This window comes from Podarcis erhardii, assembly GCF_964252035.2.
Source record: "Podarcis erhardii genome assembly, chromosome: 6".
Lineage (NCBI taxonomy): Eukaryota > Metazoa > Chordata > Lepidosauria > Squamata > Lacertidae > Podarcis > Podarcis erhardii.
In genome coordinates this window covers 40070501-40095034 of record NC_138510.1, presented here as the reverse complement: position 1 = coordinate 40095034, position 24534 = coordinate 40070501, and the positions used below count along the sequence as shown (strand labels likewise).

Here is a 24534-nt window from a genome sequence, read left to right as displayed (position 1 = left end):
CTAATGGTGCCACATAGGGTCCAGGGGGCTGTGCGCGACCATGCAAAGGGCACCCCCCATTTAATGTGGGGAGCGGTCATTACTCTGTTGTTACTAATTCATTATTACTAATTTATTATTATTATTTGTGTGTGTCCGTGTGTATTCATTTTTCACTTATTTTGGGAAACTTTTTTGTGGAACCTGGTTCAGCTGCACCATATGGTCCATGTTAAATCCAGCAATGGAAATTTTTTGTGGCACCCCCCTTCCCTTGATGCCCTAAGTACGTGCTTATTTTGCTTAAAGTTTAATCCAGCCCTGAGCGTGGGGAGAGACTTGAGGGTCAAATAGAGAAGCAGGGTGGGCTACATTTGGGCCCTGAGCCTGAGGTTCCTCACCCTATTCTATCAGCCCTTAATCCACATGTCTATAATACTGCCAGCTAAACGCACAGATATGCAGAGAACAGGTATATTCCTTTTTACCTTCAGTACTATATGCTTGTTGAAACTTTGTCTTTTCAGTGACTCGGTGTCCACCCCCTCAAGTAAGGAATGGAAGGATAGTAACTGGTTATTCAGACACCTACACGTATAACCAAAGGGTGACTTTAGACTGCAATGCTGGCTACAAAATATCTGGAACAAGAGAGATTCATTGCCAAGTAGATGGTACATGGGACCCTGCTCTACCTCACTGTGAACTGGGCAAGTATAAATAAGAAGCATCCATATATATGCAAGCATGAATATGAGCCAGATACATACATGCTCGTAACTTCAATATTCAGGAAGCATTTGTAATTCTTTAGTTATAGAAGGAAGCAGGAATATCTGCAGTAAATGTTCACACAAGTAGTGATATTGCTATACTTGCAGACAGATTGCCAGATCTCATGCGTATGGCATAGACAGCGGGACATGCACAAAAGACATGGGTTCAAATCTTCAATCCTATCAACTTCACTAGTTGTCCTTGGGCCAGTCACTGACTATAATTGGACTTAACACAAAATCATGGTTTAACAGGGACTAGTCTCCCCTCAGGCTTATGCACCCCCAAATCTCTAGCACAAGCTATGCAAATGAAATTGGAGATGTCAGTTTTAGAGTAACTGCAGTTTAGCATTCCATCCAAATTCTAAACTGTGGTTAACCTGAACTATGGTAAATTCAAACAGGGCAGCTCCATAGACTTATGAAAGACTTATTTTCACTAACCATGGTTAAGGCAATTTATTGTAGGTTGTGTCCAGTGGTAGTCCTAATCCAAGTAAATGGATAGTACTGTAATACACACAAGTTAGTAGTGTCCATTAATTTCAAAGGGTCTACTCAGAATAGGACTAGCATTGGATACAAATCTGTTTGTCCATAAAATGCCTTGTGTTCCTTGGATGACAGGTGGAATGCCCTCCCCAGGGAGGCTGACATGGCACCTTTGTTACAGATCTTTAGGTGCCTGGCAAAAACACTGCTGTTCTCCTAGGCCTTTGGCTAATTCAGCAATCTATGTTCTTTAAAACTGTTCGTGATCCCCCCCTTTGTTATGTATTTTTGAGTTTCTATATTGTAAACTGCCCTGTGATCCTCAGATGAAGGGTGGTATAGAAATTTAATAAATAAATACATTAAAATATGTAAAAAATAATAATACATTTTCAGTTAAATGTGCCATTAATATGCTATTGTGAATGTTCTCTCCTATTTCATTTTTCTTTTAGTATCACAGTGCCCCTTGCCTCTGGATATACCCAATGGAAATCACAATGGTTTTTCTGGGGAAGTGTTTACTTCTCAGAAGTCTGTAACTTATGCCTGTGATCCTGGTTACTCACTTGTTGGAAAGGCATCTATTTCCTGCACAGCTTCTGGAGAGTGGAGCAGTCCTCTGCCACGTTGTGAAAGTATTTAAGATGACATTTTGTACAATCTCAGCAACAGAGGATATAATTGCTTTTTATCATCTGTACTGGTGTTAACACTGGTCTTTGTTCCTGTCAACTGCACTTCTGCTAAAATTGGTGCTCCTTTCCGTTTTCATTTGAACAAGATTTCTACTTTCTGAAGGAAGCCTTCTTGCCTCTAATAGTTTCCTTGACTCTGCTGTTTAACCATGCTGGCATCTTCTTTCCTTGGTGGTACTTTTCCTGATCTGCTGTTTAGATTCTAGTGAGGTTTTATTACTGTGGTTTTTGAATAACTTTCCCCTCCCCAGCATTCTGGGAATATTGCAACTTTTCCATTCAACTTCCTTTTCTTAATCTCCTCATTTCTTTGGTTGAGTTCCTCATCTGAAGTACAGTAGACTTTAATTGTGTTGGACTTGCTTGGCAATTGCTTGCTTACATAGACAGTATCGCCATTCACAGGGATTGGATCAGAGTTTGCCCTTTTAGGAACTTCTAGCTTGTATTATCTCCAGTACTAATTTACTCTTGGGGCCTGCAGCTTACCACCCACAGCAAATCAGAGAAGAAGTCCACCCCTCTTGGGATTTCTAGTATGTCAGGCTCACTGAAACTTCACATTAGTACAAAAACAGAACCGTAAGATAGTCTGCATTTGGAAGATATAATTTGAGACACAATCCCAGATGTTGTGACAGTTTTCATTTTTTAACTCCTTGATATACTTTACCCTCTCTTTCAACAGTGCAGTGCCCCCCACCTCAAGTGGTCGCTCATGGGAAATACAGCAGTCAGGAAGCAAAAGGTTTTACTAATGGGGGGTTTGTAGAATACACTTGCGATCCTGGATACAGCATTATAGGAGATGCCAGAATTTTTTGTACAGCATCTGGGTCTTGGAACTCCTCAGCGCCTAACTGCAAAGGTGAGTCAGCCTTTTTATTTCAAGCAGCATATGCAAATCATACGAGTCTGAAAACATTGGTAGGAAAGATATTTCATACATGACACACTATATGTTTAAAAAAATAGTTCGCGGTGGAAGGATATAATAAAGTTTAGCTAATGTATGACTTTATATGTCTACAAGTAGTGTTTTGCTTTCTATAATAAACATTTGTCTCTTGGGGGAGCAGCTTCATCAATCGGCTAATTGATTACAAAATTCAATGAAATGGGACAGATTTAGATGTATTTTCCTTGCTCCTACATCTCTTGAGAAGTCTCAGACTGCTCAAAGTTCTCCTAGCATGCTGGGGAAATGAAGTCTACCTCGTAGAAGACTCACTTTCCACTGTGTAAGCTACTCAAGATCTGGGTGGTGAAGGGAAGGGCCTTGCTTTACCAGAGAGATCAGAATTTGCATTTATGCTGAGGTGCAGGTCCATGGCATTTTAGTATATAAAGGTATGCAGCACTGTTTGTAAGTATGGAATATGAACCCCTAAGCATAGACTTCCTCTGTACAGAGAAGTTCCAGTTGTTCCAACAGGACTGAGAATAATTCAGAAATCTGTATGCAGAAAATGGGGGAGGGCAGCCTTGTTTTCTGTCCACTGTAGCTAATAATGTTGGTGATTTACAAATAATGGGTCAGGGTTTTATGAGCTCTATGTATTCTTGTTGAATGACTGAAGTGTAGCCACGTCATTAACCCTCTTATGGCGTGTTGCATGCTTTTTCCCATCAGAAAATATCCTCCATATTTCATATCAAAACTGTATATATTTCTCTCCCCCCCCCCGACATGTTTTATTGTTGCTTTGTTGGTATTGGTCCATTAAGTCACTGTTTGTTGGGGTGGGTGCTTTTGTGAGTATGCATTGCTGTTGTCCTTTTGCAAATCCACTATTCTTGTTGCTCTGTTACCATCCCTGTGGTTGTCAGAAGGGCAGTACCTAAAACATTTCAAATTCTGCACTTCTGATTTCCATAGGGATGGCTAAAGTTTAAGTGCACAGCTATGGATGCCTGCAACAACGACTGTTGTATGCACAACAAAGATCAAAAACACAAAGGGAAATAACAAGCACACAACTAAAGTTGTTTAATACAGCAATGTTTGAAAACTGAAGTTTTATTTTAAACCAAATTTAATTACACTATACTACGATCTAAAGTAGGAAGCTGACTTCTTATGTATGTTATTGTTGGATGTATTGCCTGTCTGTCTTGCTGAGGAACAAGATATTCTTCCCTTGTTGTTGTTGTTTTCCAGAGATACATTGCCCCTCACCTCCCAAAGTCCAGCATGGAAAGTACAGGGCTCTGGGATCAGAACAATATACCAGTGGAAAAATTGTAAAATACAGCTGTGACCCTGGTTATGTACTAATAGGAAGGGCAACTATATATTGCACAGCATCCGGTGTGTGGAGTCTCCCTGTCCCACGCTGTGAATGCAAGTATTCTGCTACACTGGATTTTCATTTTGGCTTTGTATAGCTAACCAGTAAAAACAGATTTAAAATGCAAGTGAATGTTCATACAAGTACCTTATTTCTGCATTGAAAATTATAGTTCCAGTTAAGTCCTTAAGGGAAGGGCACCTCAAATATTATGTGTAATATTATGTGTAATATAATGTGTAATACAGCTCTGTTAATGGATCAAGGCCTGACCAATGGAGTGACCATTCTTTTCTTTTTGGGTCTCATTTCCTTGCTTTTCCTAGGCAGTCCAAGCTGAGACTTTCTAACTCCAAACTGTATGTTGCATTATCTTGCTATTGATCCATAAAGAGCCTTATATAATAATATAAATTTTGAGCTGTACATTAAACGTATTAAGAAAACGGTTCTACAATATACTCCTTATTGCAGATGACATACACTATGTAGTCTACTCGCTACTTTATATTTTCCTTTGCAGTCACTGGCTGTGTAAGTCCAAAAATTCAGAATGGAAGAATAACAAGATCTAAAGGGCAAGTTAAGCCCACAGAGACAATTACATTTGAATGTGACCCTGGCTATATCCTGAAAGGCAACCATACAATTCAGTGCCAGTTTGACAGCACATGGGATTCTCCCACACCCATCTGTGTAAGGGGTAGGTACTAAGCACAACTTTGACTGGATTTCATTTTTCTGTGATAAGCAAAAAAGTTACGTAGTTAAATCTGTTGAAGTCCTCCTTGGGAGTTTCCAGATACGAGCCACAAAACATACAAACTTATCTAACAAACTTATCTAACTTGACATACTCCCACAAAAAAACAAAACACCACCCACTTACTTCCCTCCCAAATTAGGAATATGGGAAGCTGCCTTATATGGAGTCACACAACTGTGTTTTTTGGGGGGGAGGGCATTTCCAGCCTTACCTGGAGAAGCCAGGGATCGTCTTCATGAAACAAATGTTCTACAGTACAGCTCCCTTCCCCTAAACACAAGAGGGGAAAACTCAGCAAGTTCTGTTTTTAATTGATTGAACTGAATTTTGAAATAGAAATCCAACCAATAATGATAGGCAAGATCACTAGTAAAGGAAGGAAGATGCACTCAACCCTGGTTGGACAGAGACTGTGGTTTCTAGATCTGGGAACAACCACTAGTTGCTTCAGATGTCTTGTCTTTGCCCAGGCTTTACCTGACCCACAAGTTCGGAACCAACTTTCTGTGTTTTAATCCCCATATTCCTGTTCGCTGGCACTGGTGGCCTTTTTCACAGGGCACAGTACATGCTGCCTTAAAGGCAATAGTTCACACGAGTTCACACAATGGTGCCCTTTTAAAACAATGTCAGCACCTCTGAACCAGGAATACTCTCTCTGAACCTGGATATCTGTGGTATCTGTGGACCTTTAATGGCTGACAGGAAGAGCTTCTGTATCATGGGACTTGGAAGAATCTAGCGTACCAGCTTAGCTCATTCCTATCTGCACATAGGAAGCAATTATGATTCCTTGTGGTAAATGTTTTATTTATTTATTTTTACTTTTTCCTATCTACCGCTTTTGCTCTCTTGTCAGAAACTCGGTGCCAGCCACCTGCAAAGATTGAAAATGGGAATCACAGCCACCATGAATTATCAATGTTTACCAGTGGAATGTCTGTGAATTACACATGTGAGCCTGGCTACTTTCTTACTGGAAATGCAACTGTTCACTGTACAGAATCTGGTACATGGTCTTCCTCTGCTCCTCACTGCAAAAGTAAGATTCTTGGTCATAAGTTTTATTGGGATAGCTCTAGGAGTGAAGGCTACAAAATTTAGAACTGGTGTTCACTCATGATTCTTCCTTTCTACATTGAAAACCATAGATTCAGACACATTCTTATGGTAATGCTGCCTCAAACTGGAAGCACATATTTTGGAACTTTATCACACAGAGTTTTGTTTTGCATAGGATAATGGAGAGTGTGAGCTGTCTGTTAGGAAAGTCAAAGCCAGATTGGGAAGTGGTGACGTAACATGCTACCCAGAGCGTAGTACACAATGGTGCCCTTACAAAGAACCTCTGGACCAGAAATACTCATTCTGAACCTGGATCTACATGGCAGACATGGGTTGGAACAGTAGTCCATAATAGTAGGAGAAGAGGGCTGGCACTCCTGTGATCTCAAACCATGATTAGTGGGGAAATATGCAGCTTATGCTAGCTACAAAAACTAGAATCTACTATAGTGAAGGAGTTGTAATCCTCGGATCAAGAATTGGGAGGGTGCTCATATAGTTTTGCTTTAGAATTGCAGTGTCCCCCTCCTCTGCCTATTCCAAATGGTGATCACAGTGGCCATGGAGAAGCTCATTTTGCTACAGGAAGATATGTCAATTACACCTGTAACCGTGGCTACTTGTTACGTGGCAAGGCTTCCATTCAGTGTACAGCCTCTGGAGCTTGGAGTCAACCTTTACCCCAGTGTGAAGGTTGGTATTTCCCTGCCTATCCTTGCTGGCTAAAAACACAGAGCAAGTGATACTTGGGAATTCTCAGTTAGCATCATTATATCTACTTCTGGTGTTCTTTTTTTTTTTTTGCAGTAATGCGTTGTCCACCGCCACCAAGCATTGCGCATGGAAAGAATATAGGAGAAGACCTCACCTATGGGAGTTCTGTAATATACATTTGTGATGGCGGTTATGCCCTCGAAGGAGAGTATCTGGTTACCTGTATTTTAGAAGGCTCAAACTCTGTGAACTGGACTAAACTTCCAAAATGCAAAGGTTATTTTCATTCACTTGTACAATCACTGTCCCTGGTCCATAGATGTGCGCATGACTCTGTACAATTTTGTAGCCCTTGTAGTTAATGCACGTCTGCCTAAAGTGCAGTTGTCCTGGCTTAGGTCTTACAGATCTAAGTAAAAGCTCTGATGATAGTTCTGCATTGAAACATTTCTCCACAGGTTGCCCTGCACCTCAAGCGATTGCCAATGGGGAACGTGACCCTGAAAGTCTGGAAGATTTTCCTTATGGCTCCTCTGTGACGTATCGTTGTGACCCTGACTACTTTCTTACTGGAGCTGCGACAATACACTGTCTGTCTTCTGGAACATGGGATCAATCTGTTCCGCATTGTAAAAGCAGACATTGTAGGTGACAATAAATTTAGCTTTTCCAGATGAATAACAGTGCTACTATCAAAAAATAATAAAATATAATAAAATGATTATAAAAAGAGATAAAACACTTTAAATCATAAAACAAGTAAAAGCATTTGATACGGAGCAGAACAGCTCTAATTCAGTAAAAAAGTGTTATGGGACCCACAAAATACAATATTTTTAAATGTCAAGGGGTAAAGAAGTGCATTTTCAGCATGTGGCAAAAGCTATACATTAAAGATATTAAGCAAACATTTGTGGAGAGAGGGTGCCACAGTTTCTTTCTATCCATGCTCAAACACCTCCTCCCAATAGAAGAGGAGTTTGGATTTGATATCCCGCCTTTCACTCCCTTTAAGGAGTCTCAAAGCTCCTTTCACTCCCTCTAAGGAGTCTCAAAGCGGCTAAAATTCTCCTTTCCCTTCCTCCCCCACAACAAACACTCTGTGAGGCGAGTGGGGCTGAGAGACTTCAAAGAAGTGTTACTGGCCCAAGGTCACCCAGCAGCTGCATGTGGAGGAGCGGAGACGCGAACCCAGTTCCCCAGATTAGGAGACTACCGCTCTTAACCACTACACCACACTGGCTCTCTGTAACAATTACTTGCCCCCACATCTATTTGTACTGGAAATGAGAAAACAAGTGTACTGAATTAGGTCATTTGAGATACTATCTGCATACAGGAAATTATTATGGTTCCTTGAGTTGAAGAATCTTTCTTATTTATTTTCTGCTAGATTCCACTTCTATTCCTCAGTCAGAGATTCAGTGCCAGCAACCCACAAAAATCCAAAATGGGGATCACAGCCACCAGGAATTGTCAGTGTTTACCAGTGGAATGTCTGTGAATTACACATGTGAGCCTGGCTACTCCCTACATGGAGAGGCAACAATTTATTGCACCCCATCTGGCAAATGGTCTGCTCCTGCTCCTCACTGCAAAAGTAGGTTTCTGGATTGTAATACACGAGACATAGGGTGGCACAGTATTCTGTACAAGCCGATGGAGAAGAGGTCCAAACTGTATACATGTAGTAAACATGAAGTACACAAAGATGATGGAAGAATAACTTTGAATGGTCTTGACATTGTAAGTACGCTCTTTTCCTTCCAGAAATTCAATGCCGGCCACCCCCAAGTATCCAAAATGGGATTCACAGCAATGAGGGATCATCAGTGTTCACCAATGGAATGTTTGTGAAATACACCTGTGAGCCTGGCTACTCACTTACTGGAGAGGGAACTATTTATTGCACAACCTCTGGAACATGGAGTGCTCCTGCCCCGCACTGTGAAGGTGTGTGTCTTGATCATAGGCCCTAGTGGCTTTTTTTCAGCAGGGACATAACATGCTGCCCAGAGCGTAGCACACAATGGTGCCCTTACAAAGAACCTCTGGACCAGAAATACTCATTCTGAACCTGGATCTACATGGCAGACATGGGTTGGAACAATAGTCCATAATAGTAGGAGAAGAGGGCTGGCACTCCTGTGATCTCAAACCATGATTAGTGGGAAAATATGCAGTTTATGCTAGCTACAAAAACTAGAATCTAATATAGTGAAGGAGTTGTAACACTCGGATCAAGAATTGGGAGGGTTTCTACTTGCTTTGAGATAAGCTTGGTGCTCATATAGTTTTGCTTTAGAATTGCAGTGTCCCCCTCCTCTGCCTATTCCAAATGGTGATCACAGTGGCCATGGAGAAGCTCATTTTGCTACAGGAAGATACGTCAATTACACCTGTGACCGTGGCTACCTGTTACGTGGCAAGGCTTCCATTCAGTGTACAGCCTCTGGAGCTTGGAGTCAACCTTTACCCCAGTGTGAAGGTTGGTATTTCCCTGCCTATCCTTGCTGGCTAAAAACACAGAGCAAGTGATACTTGGGAATTCTCAGTTAGCATCATTATATCTACTTCTGGTTTTCTTTTTTTTTTTTGCAGTAATGCGTTGTCCACCGCCACCAAGCATTGCGCATGGAAAGAATATAGGAGAAGACCTCACCTATGGGAGTTCTGTAATATATATTTGTGATGGCGGTTATGCCCTCGAAGGAGAGTATCTGGTTACCTGTATTTTAGAAGGCTCAAACTCTGTGAACTGGACTAAACTTCCAAAATGCAAAGGTTATTTTCATTCACTTGTACAATCACTGTCCCTGGTCCATAGATGTGCGCATGACTCTGTACAATTTTGTAGCCCTTGTAGTTAATGCACATCTGCCTAAAGTGCAGTTGTCCTGGCTTAGGTCTTACGGATCTAAGTTAAAGCTCTGATGATAGTTCTGCATTGAAACATTTCTCCACAGGTTGCCCTGCACCTCAAGCGATTGCCAATGGGGAACGTGACCCTGAAAGTCTGGAAGATTTTCCTTATGGCTCCTCTGTGACGTATCGTTGTGACCCTGACTACTTTCTTACTGGAGCTGCGACAATACACTGTCTGTCTTCTGGAACATGGGATCAATCTGTTCCACATTGTAAAAGCAGACAACGTAGGTGGCAATTAATCTAGCTTTTCCAGATGAATAACAGTGCTACTATCAAAATATAATAAAATATAATAAAATGATTATAAAAAGAGATAAAACACTTAAAATCATAAAACAAGTAAAAGCATTTGATACGGAGCAGAACAGCTCTAATTCAGTAAAAAAGTGTTATGGGACCCACAAAATACAATATTTTTAAATGTCAAAGGGTAAAGAAGTGCATTTTCAGCATGTGGCAAAAGCTATACATTAAAGATATTAAGCAAACATTTGTGGAGAGAGGGTGCCACAGTTTCTCTCTATCCATGCTCAAACACCTCCTCCCAATAGAAGAAGAGTTTGGATTTGATATCCCGCCTTTCACTCCCTTTAAGGAGTCTCAAAGCTCCTTTCACTCCCTCTAAGGAGTCTCAAAGCGGCTAAAATTCTCCTTTCCCTTCCTCCCCCACAACAAACACTCTGTGAGGCGAGTGGGGCTGAGAGACTTCAAAGAAGTGTGACTGGCCCAAGGTCACCCAGCAGCTGCATGTGGAGGAGCGGAGACGCGAACCCGGTTCCCCAGATTAGGAGACTACCGCTCTTAACCACTACACCACACTGGCTCTCTGTAACAATTACTTGCCCCCACATCTATTTGTACTGGAAATGAGAAAAAAGTGTACTGAATTAGCTCATTTGAGATACTATCTGCATACTGGAAATTATTATGGTTCCTTGAGTTAAAGAATCTTTCATATTTATTTTCTGCTAGATTCCACTTCTATTCCTCAGTCAGAGATTCAGTGCCAGCAACCCACAAAAATCCAAAATGGGGATCACAGCCACCAGGAATTGTCAGTGTTTACCAGTGGAATGTCTGTGAATTACACATGTGAGCCTGGCTACTCCCTACATGGAGAGGCAACAATTTATTGCACCCCATCTGGCAAATGGTCTGCTCCTGCTCCTCACTGCAAAAGTAGGTTTCTGGATTGTAATACACGAGACATAGGGTGGCACAGTATTCTGTACAAGCCGATGGAGAAGAGGTCCAAACTGTATACATGTAGAAAACATGTCTGCCCCTGCTCCTCACTGCAAAAGCAGGTTTCTGGATTTCAGGATCTTTCAGAATGGTTCAAAGAGTGCAAGCATCTAAATTTTGTTTCGCTCTTTACCCATTATTGTTCCTCTCTTCATTCGAAATTTTTTGATTCAGACACATTCTTACATTAATGCTTCTTGAAACTGGAAGGACATATTTTGGAACTGTATCACACAGAGTTTTGTTTTGCATAGGGTAATAGAGGGTGTGAGCTGTCCATTAGGAAAGACAAAGCCAGATTGGCAAGTGGTGAAAGCAAGTGCTTGCTTTATCAGTGGAAGTCCCGCCAAGACCAGTGTGTTGGACAATGCCTCTACAAGAGTTCAGCCAGATTAGCAAAGGTTACATCTTGGGAGGCTGCTGTATGATTTAATGCCCTTCTGAAAATGTTTATGAGTCCTGGAACAATTTAGGCAATGGCAGGGGTGCCTGTGACTGAAACCCTAAATTACTAACGTCAATACTCAGAACATATTATTGACTGTACTGCAGTGGGTGCTGGTACTAAATTAAAGCATGTTTAATTTAAGCATAATTTCATTTAATTAAAGCAACAGCTATCCTTCTGATTTTTCAGGCCTATTATGTTAGGCTTCTCCACTTAATTATTTATTAAAAGTATAAAAATAATTACTAGTACAGCTATTGAATACACAAGAAAAGGAAAACTTTTAAAGGGCTCAAACCGAACTACTGCACAATTTAAAGACTGGACTCCTTACTTAGATACTATATTCTGAAAGTTATTTTATTATGTATATTACCAACCAAAGAGTTTATTGTATTAACCAAAGGCCATTGCAATTTGCCAAACAGCAAACCATAACATACAGCATACAACAATTACATAATGCAGGGCATCAAGGATTTCAAGGAAGGTAGTAGGAGTTCATACCTAGCTTAACTTCTGTTAGACCTCTGAATCCCCAGTGCAACGTATTGCAATATTGTCTAGCTCTCGCTCTCTAAATCTTTCTTGAATCCAGAGCGTAAGGTATCACTTTATGTGTCACAAATCTGTTAGCATCACACAAAAGAAAGTGAACCATTTTTGCCATTGTAAACCTGCTTCCAGGAATTCCAGCAAGAGTTTCAGTAATCGGTCTCTTGGATCCCTGTACAAAAGGCAGATTAATAAGTAATGTGTGATGCCTTCCACCTGTGCTTGGCCACAGACTGTCGTCATATGGAACCTTGTTGTAGTGCCCCCCCAAGACCACCATGGGCATCACCTGGAACTTGAGCTCCATTTTTTAAGGCAGCAGGCATGAATTTGGGCAAATAACATGCTCTGAAATGTTCCATTCATTTTCCAAAATGAGAACCATGGCAAGAATTTGGTGTTATATACTGAAGTTATCACCCTGGGCCAGCAGGGGGCTGTAGATAGTTTTCACTCAGGTCCACATATGCAAATAAGGGATTGAAAGTGACGTTCAGTGATTGGATAGTTACAGAAAGCTGTTACAGTTGCGTTGTAGTGGAGCTCTATATAAGCAGGCTGTCTGAACCCTTCAGTTCAGTTCTGCTCTGGCCTGTGAATAAACAAGAGCTGTTTGAAGAATCGCTGTGTCGTCTGATATGTTCACCCACAACTTAACTTTTGGAATTCTTGATTAAATGTAAATCCCTTCTGGATTCTGTCCAGAAGGTTATGTATAATAGTGTCGGAGATATTTTCTCCTTCACTCACTGACTAGTGCAGAGGAACATGACTTTCTATTTCTCTTTTCAGTGATACAGTGCCCCTCGCCTCCAAATGTCCAGCATGGAAATTACAGTGCACCAGAATCAATACAATATACCAATGCAAAATCTGTAAATTACAGCTGTCAACCTGGTTATGTACTAATAGGGGAGGCAATGCTGAATTGCACAGCATCTGGTGTATGGAGTCTTCCTGTCCCACACTGTGAAGGTAAGTGTGTATATAATTCCTCCACAGCCATAAAGGACCCTGGCTGCCATTGCTGGCCAGCAGTATTTATCCAGTTTATCAAACTGTCTTCTTTTTCTGAGGTCCCCTCAGAAAAGCTGCTATTGCAACTCTAATTACAAGAACAAGCCTGATGAGCATTCGAGGTAGCTACTACTCCAAATCCCAAATTATTTCCAGATTAAGTTCCTACTGCCAAAATAAGGAGGGTTTGAAATTTGCAGGCCCCAATACTGTAAGACGCATGATCAGTGTTTTGTACTCCAATATGCTTTAAAAGAAAATGGCTATAGATGACTTGGACAAGTGAGCCAAGCCATGCAATCTAGAGGAAGAGGAAAAAAGGGTTTTCTACAGTTTTTCTAAACTCACGATATATTACAGTGGTATCTCGGTTTACAAACTTAATCCATTCCGGAAGTCCATTCTTAAACCGAAACCATTCTTAAACTGAGGCGTGCTTTCCCTAATGAGGCCTCCTGCCGCTGGTGCCCTTCCACCGTTCGGCTTCCGTTCTTAGACCGAGGTAAAGTTCTCAAACAGGGGCACTATTTCCAGTTTTGCGGAGTTCGTAAACTGAATCGTTCTTAAACCGGACTGTTCTTAAACCGAGGTACCACTGAATTAAGTTTATCAGTCACAGGAGCAAAAGTAAATTGTCAAAAAGTATTTGTAAATTTTAGATAATTCCCATCATCACCTCTTTTTCCTGATATGCCATTTTGATTATCTTTGATTTTCAGCAGTAGGCTGCATCCTCCCACAGATTTCTGGTGGCAAGAAGGAAAACTCAGAAATTGTGATTCAGATTGGAGCTAATGTGACTCTGGAATGCGAGGGTGGCTATGTCTTGAAAGGCAGTTCTCGTGTTCAGTGTCAGCCTGATTTCACATGGGATCCTCCTGTGCCAGTTTGTAACCAAGGTGAGCAACAGAATGGAAGGGTTTCTGTAGATGACGAATTTGAATTTTGTTGAAGTTTGTATTGATGGAAAGATTTGTATTGCCATCCAGCAAGTGAATTTAGAAAATACCATCAAAAGCTAGTGGCTTTATTCCACAATAAAGCCCTGTCTTGATTTCCTCTGGGCACCACAAGTGGCACATACATCAAGAATATACTTCATGTCTGGAGAGAATGGGAGGGCCGGTAGGCCTGAATCCCATCTCTTCTCCTTTATAGGCTGCTGCCGCTTCGCCATACTCCACCTCAGCATATAAGGCTCCAAGGAGGCCTTGGGACATTGCTGCTGCCGCTTCGCCGTGAGTTTGTGGGGAGGGATCTTCCCCCTGCAAGCCCATTCTCCATCTTGGGCCTGGGGACGGGCCCCATACTCCACCTCAGCATATAAGGCTCCAAGGAGGCCTCGGGCTTTGCCGTGAGTTTGTGGGGAGGGCTCTTCCCCCTGCAAGCCCACTTCACCAGGCCAGGGGGCGGGGCCAACAGTCACCACCGCCACAACTTTAAGGACACTGGTGCTGCAGCAGCAAATGTTTAAAATGTTTTTATATATTTTAAAGTGTTTTAAAAGTGTTTTTACTTTTTACTTTGTTGTACCACCATAAACGGTGGTTTTTATCCATGTATTTTGTTTTGTTTTATTTTGGGTTGGGGTGAGATGGTTGTTGAGTGGGGTGGGGATTGGTTTTGTTTTGGTGTAATTGTTTTTTGTTTGTTTGCTTGCTTTTATAATTTGTAAATGGAGGCGAGTATGAGGCTTGGGATTCCTACTGTGGAGGGGTGAGGGAGGTATGGCAGTGGGGGCAGATGTCATAGGCGAAGGCGATCGAGATACGGATATGCTCGTACCCTTTCCAATCTGCGCCCCATCCCGAGAGACGAGGGTAGGGTGAGCAAGGATTACTCACCTCCGTCACTGGTGTTGTGCAATGCCAGGTCTATAGGCAACAAAACCGCCACCCTGCGAGATTTCTTCATCTCGCAGGGGGTCAACCTGGCTTGTGTGACGGAGACCTGGGTGCGCGAAGGGGATACTGTTACTTTATGAGAGATGGCGCCCCCGGGTTTCTCCGTCCTCCACCAGTCGTGGACTGTGGGCCGAGGGGGAGGGGTGGCATTATTAATCCGGGAAGATTGTTCTTTCAGGGCTCTACCATTGCCATCGATCCCCGGCATTGAATGTGTTGGCCTAGTGTGGGGCTCCGAGGTGAGCTTGGCTGTCTGGCTGGTGTACCAGCCACCTAGCGCACCAGCAGCCACCCTGTCAGGCCTGCTGGAGGCAGTGGCTGGCTGGGCCTTGGAGTTCCTTAACCTATTGGTATTGGGGGACTTTAACATCCATGCTGATGCCACTCCCTCCTCACAGGCTCTGGACCTGGTGTCTTCCATGGCGACACTGGGGCTCTCCCAGTTTGTTTCGGGCCCCACACATCAAGCAGGCCACACGCTGGATTTGATCTTTGGCGTTGGTATAGATGTGATCATGTTTCCTTCGATGAAGGTGCCATGGTCTGATCACTACGCTCTGAAAGCCAGGATTGACGTTCCACCCCCACCCTGCTTAGGTGGCGAGCCGATTTGGGCTCGCCTGCAGAGGCTGATGGACCCTGATAGATTCCATCAAGCCTTGTGGGACCTTTCTCCCCCTGGCGACTCATTGACTGAGCTTGTTGAGGGCTGGAATACCCATCTCCTGGCAGCCATCAATGAGATCGCACCTAAGCGCCCTCTGCGACCCCGCAGAAACCGGGCTCCCTGGTTTACCGAGGAGCTCCGGAAAATGAAGCGGGACCTCAGACGGCTAGAGCGAGTATGGCGGGGCGCCCGTGACGGAGCTTCAAGAACATCTTATAGGGTTTTTATGAAAACCTATGAGATGGCAGTGAAGGCCGCTAAGAAGTCCTACTTCTCGGCCTCCATTGCATCCGCTAGCTCTCGGCCGGCGCAATTATTTAATATAATTCGGTCTTTAACGTCCCTCGAAGGACAGCCAAATTTAAATAACAATTTGACACACAATTGTGAGGCATTTGCGAGCTTTTTTGCGGAGAAGGTCCTGTTGCTCCGCCATGACCTCCCTGCCAATTTGGATACAATAAAGGAACTGGAGGCCCCTCGACTGTCCTCGGGTCTAGTATTGGACCACTTTGACCGGATATCCCCAGCCGATGTGGACAGACTCCTCCGAGCTGGAAAGCCCACCATTTGTCCTCTCGACCCGTGCCCGTCCTGGCTGATTAGAGCGTGTCCAGACGAGGTGCGGGCCCCCCTGGGGGATATCATCAATTTGTCCCTTGGCACCGGGACATTCCCAGGGGAACTGAAGGAGGCAGTGGTGCGCCCACTCTTAAAGAAAACATCATTAGATCCCTTAGAACTATCCAATTTCCGCCCGGTTTCGAATCTTCCATTCCTGGGTAAGATGATTGAGAGAGCGGTTGCTGAACAGCTTGGTAGGTTTCTGGATGAAACATCGGCTCTGGATCCATTCCAGTCCAGCTTCCGCGCTGGTCATGGGACCAAGACGGCTCTGGTTGCCCTAACAGATGATCTTCATAGACAGCTGGATCAAGGCGGGTCGGGGCTGCTGATTCTTCTAGATCTGTCAGCAGCTTTCGACATGGTCGATCACGAACTCCTGGACCACCGCCTTGCCGACATGGGGATCCAGGGCACAGTCCTTCAATGGCTGCGCTCGTTTCTCTCTGGTCGGGGACAGAGGGTGGCGCTTGGGGGGGGGAATTGTCATCGCGCCACTCCTTGGTGTGTGGAGTGCCTCAGGGTGCAATTCTCTCCCCGATGCTTTTTAACATCTTTATGCGCCCCCTCCCCCAGCTTGTCCGGAGTTTTGGGCTGGGCTGCCATCAGTATGCTGATGATACCCAACTCTATCTGTTGATGGATGGCCATCCTGACTCGGCCCCAGACACACTGATCAGATGCTTGGAAGCTGTGGCTGGATGGTTACGTGGGAGCCGGTTGAAGTTAAATCCTTCGAAGACAGAGGTCCTCTGGCTGGGACGGGATGATATGGGATTGAGGGGGCAACTCCCATCTCTTGCGGGGGTGCAATTAGTGCCAGCACTGTCCGTTAAGAGTTTGGGTGTAATCTTCGATACCTCCCTCTCCATGGAGGCGCAGATTGCAGCTATAACAAAGAAGGCATTTTTTCATCTCCGCCAAGCTAAGCAATTGCCTCCTTACCTCTCTCGCCCTGACCTAGCCACTGTGATCCACGCGACAGTCACCTCCAGACTGGATTATTGTAACTCGCTCTATGTGGGGCTGCCCTTGAGACTGACCCAGAAACTCCAGCGGGTGCAGAATGCCGCAGCAAGACTCCTTACGGGGTCTTCGCTGCGAGATCACATTCATCTGGTGCTATACCAGCTGCACTGGCTCCCGGTGGAGTACATGATCAGTTTTAAGGTGCTGGTTTTAACCTTCAAAGCCCTATACAGCCTAGGACCCTCGTACCTACGGGACCGCCTCTCCTGGTATGCCCCACAGAGGAACTTACGGTCTTCAAATAAAAACATCTTGAAGGTCCCAGGCCACAGAGAGGTTAGGCTGGCCTCAACTAGAGCCAGGGCTTTTTCGGCTGCGTCTCCAACCTGGTGGAACGCTCTGTCACAAGAGACAAGGGCCCTGCAGGACTTGACATCTTTCCGCAGGGCCTGCAAGACAGAGCTGTTCCACCAGGCCTTTGGTCAGGGCGCAACCTGACTCCCTCCTTTGGCAATCTTTACAAAACTTTAGTTTATGGTTGCCATCAATTTTGATTTTAATTATTTTTTATAATGTTTTTATAATGTTGCACTACTTTAGTGTTGTTAGCCACCCTGAGCTCGGCTTCGGCTGGGGAGGGCGGGATATAAATAAAATTATTATTAATTATTATTATTATTATTATTATTATTATTATTATTATTACTGAGCTACTGCACAGTCCACAGCTAAAAAAAGGCTAGAGGCAAAATGATACCAAGCTGCCGGGGAGGGGCAGAAGGATAGTATATTTCCTATAGTATTTCTTACTGATTTGGTAGAATTGTTAAACTTGCCCAAGTCTGATCATGCTTGGTTTGATCATTAGTGACATAATAATAGTGAAATGGCATATTAAGAGGCCATTGATCAATTGACTGGCATATGGATATTTATTTACGTTTCCTAAGGTGAATATATTTCCTCAGTAATAAAAAAAACATGCATTGCTTGACAATTACTAATGCCATTGTTACATCCCCCAACATATTTATTTGATAGATAAATCAGTTTCTTAATTATAAAACTATGTGCTTAGAAAGCTTGCACTCAATGTTTCTTGTTCTATACTATAGTAATACAGCTCATTCCTTATGTTTCATTTTGCACTTTAGGTTTTTATATCTCCGTAGCCACAGGCATTGGTAAGTAACTTCCAGAGAATTCCATCTGATTCTTTATAAATGTAGGATGCTACAACTCCACAAAACATATATAGAATGGCTTGAGCCTATTAGTGCCAGTGGTGGCTGATGCTCATTGGGACTGGTAGGGTGAAAGGCAGAGAGGCCAACAGTAGGTGGAGTCAGAGCCAATGAGAGGCTGAACCGACTGATCCGTTTTGTCCTCATCCTCCTCACTACTGAATTCTATGAAAATGGAGGAGGAGGAAGCTGATAGCTGCTGCCACCTCCTGTAAGAACGCAGGCAGACAGGGGCCAGCTAAGGGTAGACCGAGGTTGGTGGGGCAATACCCCATTTTCCTTAATGGTCCAGCCTTTGCTAATTTTCTGTCTCAGAGTTTAGCACATATTTTCCAGAATCATCTATACTAATAACAAACTCAGGTGCTGCATTGTGACAGCAATGGAGGCAAGGCAGGATTACTGAGAAACGAGAAGAGGTGGTAGCAGCATGCTTGGCTGGCAAAACACCAAGATAGCAGGTAGAAAATAAACATTTAGGAGAGTACACTAATATGGGGTGCACTATTACTTACATTTGAGAGATATGGTACGGGGGATTATTGGTTTGTTTTTGTTCTTATTTTCATTATGCAATTTGTGTTTTTAATATTGTAATTATATGTTGTGAACCACCCTGAGATCTACAGATAAAGGGTGGTATACAATTTTAACAACAACAGCAGCAATGATGATGGACTGGCATCTGAAGTAGTATTTGGAAGGGGACAACTCCACTTTCACTATCACAGGAATGTTGTGTCTCTATTCCCTCTCATTGTTACATATTACTTCAAAGACAAATGTATTAAGTATTTTAAATGTATTTTATTCTACTCTAGCAACAGGCTCAGAGAAGTATTTTATCCTCACAATAACTCAGTGTGGTACTTTAACATGACAGAGTCATTTGACTAAAGTTACTCAAACTTGTTCCCTTTCCAAATCCAACCCTAACACCCCACCTTCTACTATGCTGGTTCTCAGATAAGAAATACAGAAGATATGCAAAGATCACCACCACCATGTCTTACACATTTGAGTACAGTTATAAGAGCTGTTCTAGGTTTCCATTAAAAAAACCAACCTGGAGGAAGCTCAGATGGCCACTTTTATTATACAGCTATTTTGTCAGGAACAGAGTCAAAACATGCCATGACTCAAGAGCAGAAATGTCGCATTGGATAACTTTTTTCCCTTTCAACCTAATCCTAAACGTTTATATTCAGAATTCTAGGTAAACTAGGATTTCAACTTGTTTAAAAATATGTAATTTAATCTAGAATTTAAATGAACATTTATCAAAACCCAAAAACATTTTTGTAAATGTCAAAATTTACGAGAGCGCACTCATTCATATTCATAAATCTCATATATAGCTCAGGATTCAAGAAACTGTAATTAGCTCATAACTGTCTTCAAATAAAGGTTGCAGAATTATTGACTATGAAATTAGAAAGATGTTTTGTCACGGATATAAAAATGAAAACCATGCCAATTAATGGGTTAATTTTTAGAATGTTTCTTTTGGATTCTGTAGTGTAAATGATTTCTGGTGAATTATTGTAGTATTTTTATTAAAGAACTTGTTGTTTGTTTTCCAAAATATTATGGTTTTATAATGTTGCTATTAGCAACTACGGGATACAAACATTATTCATTCTTTGGTTTCAACAGGCTCTCTGGTTGGCGCCTTGCTTCTTTTGGTTATTGCTGGTGTTTTCTGTGTAATTGTAATTGTTTTGAAGCGGAACAAAGTGTAAGGCACATTACTTTATTTTTATGACTTATTTGTATTACTCGGTACTAAGTTACACACATTTGCAGACCGATCCGTGTCCCAACCCCTGCACAAAAGTACAAGCGGTGTCTTTCAGCTCTACCCAGACAAAAGCCATAGCCTTTTACACAAATGCAAATGCATCATTTGCCGTCTGTTTTGGGAAAATGGCCATGGGGTGATATCAGCCATCCTCTACCTTAGGCATCCCCAACCTTCAGCCCTCCAGATGTTTTGGACTACAATTCCCATCATTCCTGACCACTGGTCCTGTTAGCTAGGGATCATGGGAGTTGTAGGCCAAAACATCTGGAGGGCCACAGGTTGGGGATGCCTGCTGTACCCTCCATGCGTTTTGGGCAATAACTTGCATCAACCCAGCTGCTTCATCAGATTCTTTTGCACTGTAATTAAAGGAACATTGGCTATATCTTTAATTCCCCCCCCCCGTAAGATATGTTTTTAAACAGAACCCCCATTAACAGGGCAGGCCAAGATTTCACACTTCTGTAAATTTACACTGATCTTTCAGTAGTTTGAAGAATTAGTTGTTATCTTGGCAAACAGCCACATCTCCATGTTGGGAAAGATAATGGGGTTAGAAGAATCTGAGGAAAGAATCATAGAATCATAGAGTTGGAAGAGACCACAAGGGCCATCGAGTCCAACCCCCTGCCAAGCAGGAAACACCATCAGAGTACTCCTGACATATGGTCGTCAAGCCTCTGCTTAAAGACCTCCAAAGAAGGAGACTCCACCACACTCCTTGGCAGCAAATTCCACTGTCGAATAGCTCTCACTGTCAGGAAGTTCCTCCTAATGTTTAGGTGGAATCTTTTTTCTTGTAGTTTGGAACCATTGCTCGGTGTCCGCTTCTCTGGAGCAGCAGAAAACAACCTTTCTCCCTCCTCTATGTGACATCCTTTTATATATTTGAACATGGCTATCATATCACCCCTTAACCTCCTCTTCTCCAGGCTAAACATGCCCAGCTCCCTTAGCCGTTCCTCATAAGGCATCGTTTCCAGGCCTTTGACCATTTTGGTTGCCCTCCTCTGGACACGTTCCAGAAGGGATAATCTGTGCGGCAAAAATCATCTCCCTCCTGCCCCATCTCAAGCTGGATTGTCCTGTGAACAGAGTTCCACTCACAGGAACTCTGGATCCCAGGCATTTTTTTAAAAAAACGTTTTAGTTTATTTATTTGAATCCCGAACTCTTCTACTTGATTCTTTAATACTGTTTTCTTCCTATTTCTTAAGTAAATACACTCCTGCAAGCAGCAGAATATATGAAAGTCCAGATCTTCAAGTAGCATGATCCAACTCTGAAAAGGGCTTCGTTTTTGCAGTAATAGGTAATACTTTGATTTAGATAATTTTGTCCACATTCAAAATGTCCCAGTTGAATGTTAAAAAGGAGACCCTGAGTCCGATGCTAAAAAAAAGGGGTGGGGAAACTATGATCCTCTAGATATTGCTGTATTACACTTCCATCATCCCTAACCATTGACTAAGACAATTGGGGCTGATGGAGTTCAACATCCTCTGGAAGGAAGGCCACAGGTTCCTCACAATAGCTGAATCCCTTCTCTCCCCCAGCCCCCAATAATACGCCTTTATTTCTTATATAGGCATGTAATGCATGCAGTAATAGATAACTAGCTATGGATTACAGTATGTACCAATATCTGAATCTTCTGATATTGCCCCCGTTCTAAAGATAACTGTATGCAGCAAGATAAAATGTATTTATTTATTTATTTATTTATATGTTTTATTTTCTTGCATTCATATCCTTTCTTTCATCTGTCATGGAATCCTAAGGGGGCATACACATGGTTCCAAGATGGTCACCTGTTGAGGCATTGACAATACTCAGCAGGGCCATCTTAAGTATATCCGGCGCCGTGGTGCAAAGATCCCTCGGTTTCCCAGAGTTGCCGACTTTTTTGCGGCCAGCGGCTGGAGGGCAACAGGCGGAGGCTCCGGGTGTGGCGCTGCTTCAGCGAGGCAGGCGAGGGCGGCGAGCTGATGCCGGGAGGCGCCACACCCATCCTCTGCCTCTTCTCTGGTGCCTGTGCCGCTGTGGCCACGGCAGGCGGAGGCTCCAGGTGCGGCACTGCTTCGGCGCGGCATGGCGGAGGCAGGTGAGGACAGTGAGATGATGCCGGAAGGCGCCGCATCCAGCCTCTGCCTCTTCCCTGGCGCCCTCCAGAACTTGGCGCCCTGCGCCACTTGCCTCTATGAGCAAGACGCCCCTGATACTCAGACCTGCTAAATAGTGGCCCCATGTCCCTTCAGACCTGGGACTCTTTGTTTGGATTCCCCATCATCATTCCTTGCTACTGTTCATGTGGCACTTACTCCAGCATTTAGGAGGTCTCTCCTTGAGAAGGAATTCTGAACCAACCAGATTTAGCTTCATGAATACATTAGCAGTTAGAATCATCAAGGTGAACATGTGCCTGGATAAAATAGTGCAAATTCACTGTAAATAAAAGGAACACTTACTGAATACTGCTACTGTTATTCCCTCCTAAATTTCAGGTGAAGGTAACTGAATGAACAGATGCCAACAATTATACCTGCTTCTTTGGACCACTTGACACAATCACTGCTTGGAAAGTGAAAACAAATATTTTGCCACATGCAAAAGAGGAACGCATTCATGTTTTAGTTTTTGTACTGTCCCCTTCAGGTAGAAATAATCACTGTGGTTTTGATATGTTAACTTTTTTTGTATTTTCAAAATACATAATATAATATTACTTGTAAGCTACCTTGTAGGATTAATATTCTGAAAGGTCAGAAATAAATGTTATAAATAAAATTAAATTTAAAATTATGTATTTTGTTCTTAATTCACAGCCAACTTGCATTTGACATAATTGACTTATTGCAGCAGGTACTGAAATTCTTTGACAGTTGTGGCTGTTTTCATTAAACAGCTGTATGTATCATAAATGGAGCTGCCGCCTGCAAGAGAAGTTTGGCTTGCAAGTTTCAGAGATATCATCCGTCTACTCAATGAAATCACTCTACAGATGTGAACAGTAGAAGGAAAGATGTTTGACTTGGAATGATGCAGTCTTCCCTTTATGAAGTGATAGTCTTGATCAACATCTTTATCTTACTAAACTCTAGACATATAAAACTACTTTGTACAGATATATAAATTTGTGTGAGGGTTTGTTGCTGCCTTAAAGGCACACCCTATCACTTGGCAACCCAGTATCCTAATCTAAGATATATGCAAGTGGCTGCAATCTGTGGGGAAAATAGCACTGCACATGCCTAGAAGCACAGCATCCTATATGTATACCTTCTTATCATCCACAGCTTTAACCCTGGCATTGAAAACAAGTTTCATGAATGAAACAAATATTGCAGTCTTATGTTAACTTACTTGATATTGATATGCATTGAATTGAGTGGGTTTTGCTTCTGGGTAAACAGATTTAGACTCAGAAACTAGTGGAGTAGCATTTCAGTTTCCCAATGCATTCTGTAGCAAACCTGAAAAACTATCATACACCAGCAAAAAAAATGGAGACTCTAAATAAAGCTACCATGCTGAAACCTGGTCATCAGATCCTAGAAATTCATAGCTCTCTATAAAAAGATTCTTTAGTTTTCAACTACTTACTGCCCTCTGCCTATTTGCCATTAGTTGGGGGTAGGTCATACTGAAGGAAGGTGAGGACAGGTGACCTCATCTAGGCCCGAAGTCACCCCCCACCAAAGCAGGCTCAAAGCTTCTCAAAGCTTTTCAAAATCATTTTCTCAGCAGCTAAGCATCAGAAACATTCCGCTCTGCTGTAACAAAAGGTAGAGAACAGTCCGTTGTTTCTCAGGCCTTTCTCATGCCTTGCTAAAACTTACTTTCTGTCCGGGAACCATGCCAGAAGAAGAGATTGAAACATATCTGAACACTCTGAAACCCCTTTCCTGGGAAGGGTGCCAAGAGTCCACAATAGTCCCAAGACAGCTTTCTGTTCATGCTCAGAGGAACTCATGGGGCAGGACTCTGGAAGGAGGAGAAAGGAGGAGGGAACTGGAAAGGGGTATATATGCTTGTGCACATGACTGTGAACTTCGTGCATGCTTTTGTGGACTATCACACTTGCTCCTTCTACCAGTTCATGGATGGTAGAAATAAAACCTTTTTCTCCAAAACTATTCCTTGAGTGTCTATTGACTCCCACTTCCCTTTCCCAGGCGCCATATTTTTCCCACCCGAGGGCAAAGCCTCATAAGGCTACATTTCCAGTCACACTAACTCTCACCTATTTGGATGCAATATTCTTATGTGCTCTATGTGGTGCATTAACTTTATTGTTTCTGTCAGCTTTTGGCCTAATTGGTTCTCTCCCCACCACTCTCTTCTC

At 42.8% G+C, this 24534-nt stretch overlaps 1 protein-coding gene across 4 annotated transcripts in view; it reads left to right on the top strand.

Moving 5' to 3' along the window:
- LOC309343408 (complement receptor type 1-like) overlaps positions 1-22988 on the top strand; it is a 43591-nt gene extending 20603 nt beyond the window's left edge. For 2 of the 4 annotated variants that reach the window (XM_081864880.1, XM_081864878.1), the window contains exons 13-33: positions 507-689; positions 1706-1888; positions 2637-2816; positions 4110-4292; positions 4763-4942; positions 5865-6047; positions 6581-6763; positions 6878-7060; positions 7243-7428; positions 8178-8384; positions 8555-8737; positions 9090-9272; positions 9386-9568; positions 9751-9936; positions 10685-10891; positions 12753-12935; positions 13697-13876; positions 18296-18325; positions 20042-20123; positions 21407-21501; positions 22694-22988. In XM_081864880.1, coding sequence (XP_081721006.1) covers positions 507-689; positions 1706-1888; positions 2637-2816; positions 4110-4292; positions 4763-4942; positions 5865-6047; positions 6581-6763; positions 6878-7060; positions 7243-7428; positions 8178-8384; positions 8555-8737; positions 9090-9272; positions 9386-9568; positions 9751-9936; positions 10685-10891; positions 12753-12935; positions 13697-13876; positions 18296-18325; positions 20042-20123; positions 21407-21464 — 3326 coding nt within the window. In that variant the 3' untranslated portion in view covers positions 21465-21501; positions 22694-22988. The remainder of the gene's footprint in view (positions 1-506; positions 690-1705; positions 1889-2636; positions 2817-4109; positions 4293-4762; positions 4943-5864; positions 6048-6580; positions 6764-6877; positions 7061-7242; positions 7429-8177; positions 8385-8554; positions 8738-9089; positions 9273-9385; positions 9569-9750; positions 9937-10684; positions 10892-12752; positions 12936-13696; positions 13877-18295; positions 18326-20041; positions 20124-21406; positions 21502-22693) is intronic. The other 2 variants (XM_081864879.1, XM_081864881.1) reach the window with 2 other exon arrangements.
- Positions 22989-24534: the final 1546 nt, after the last annotated feature.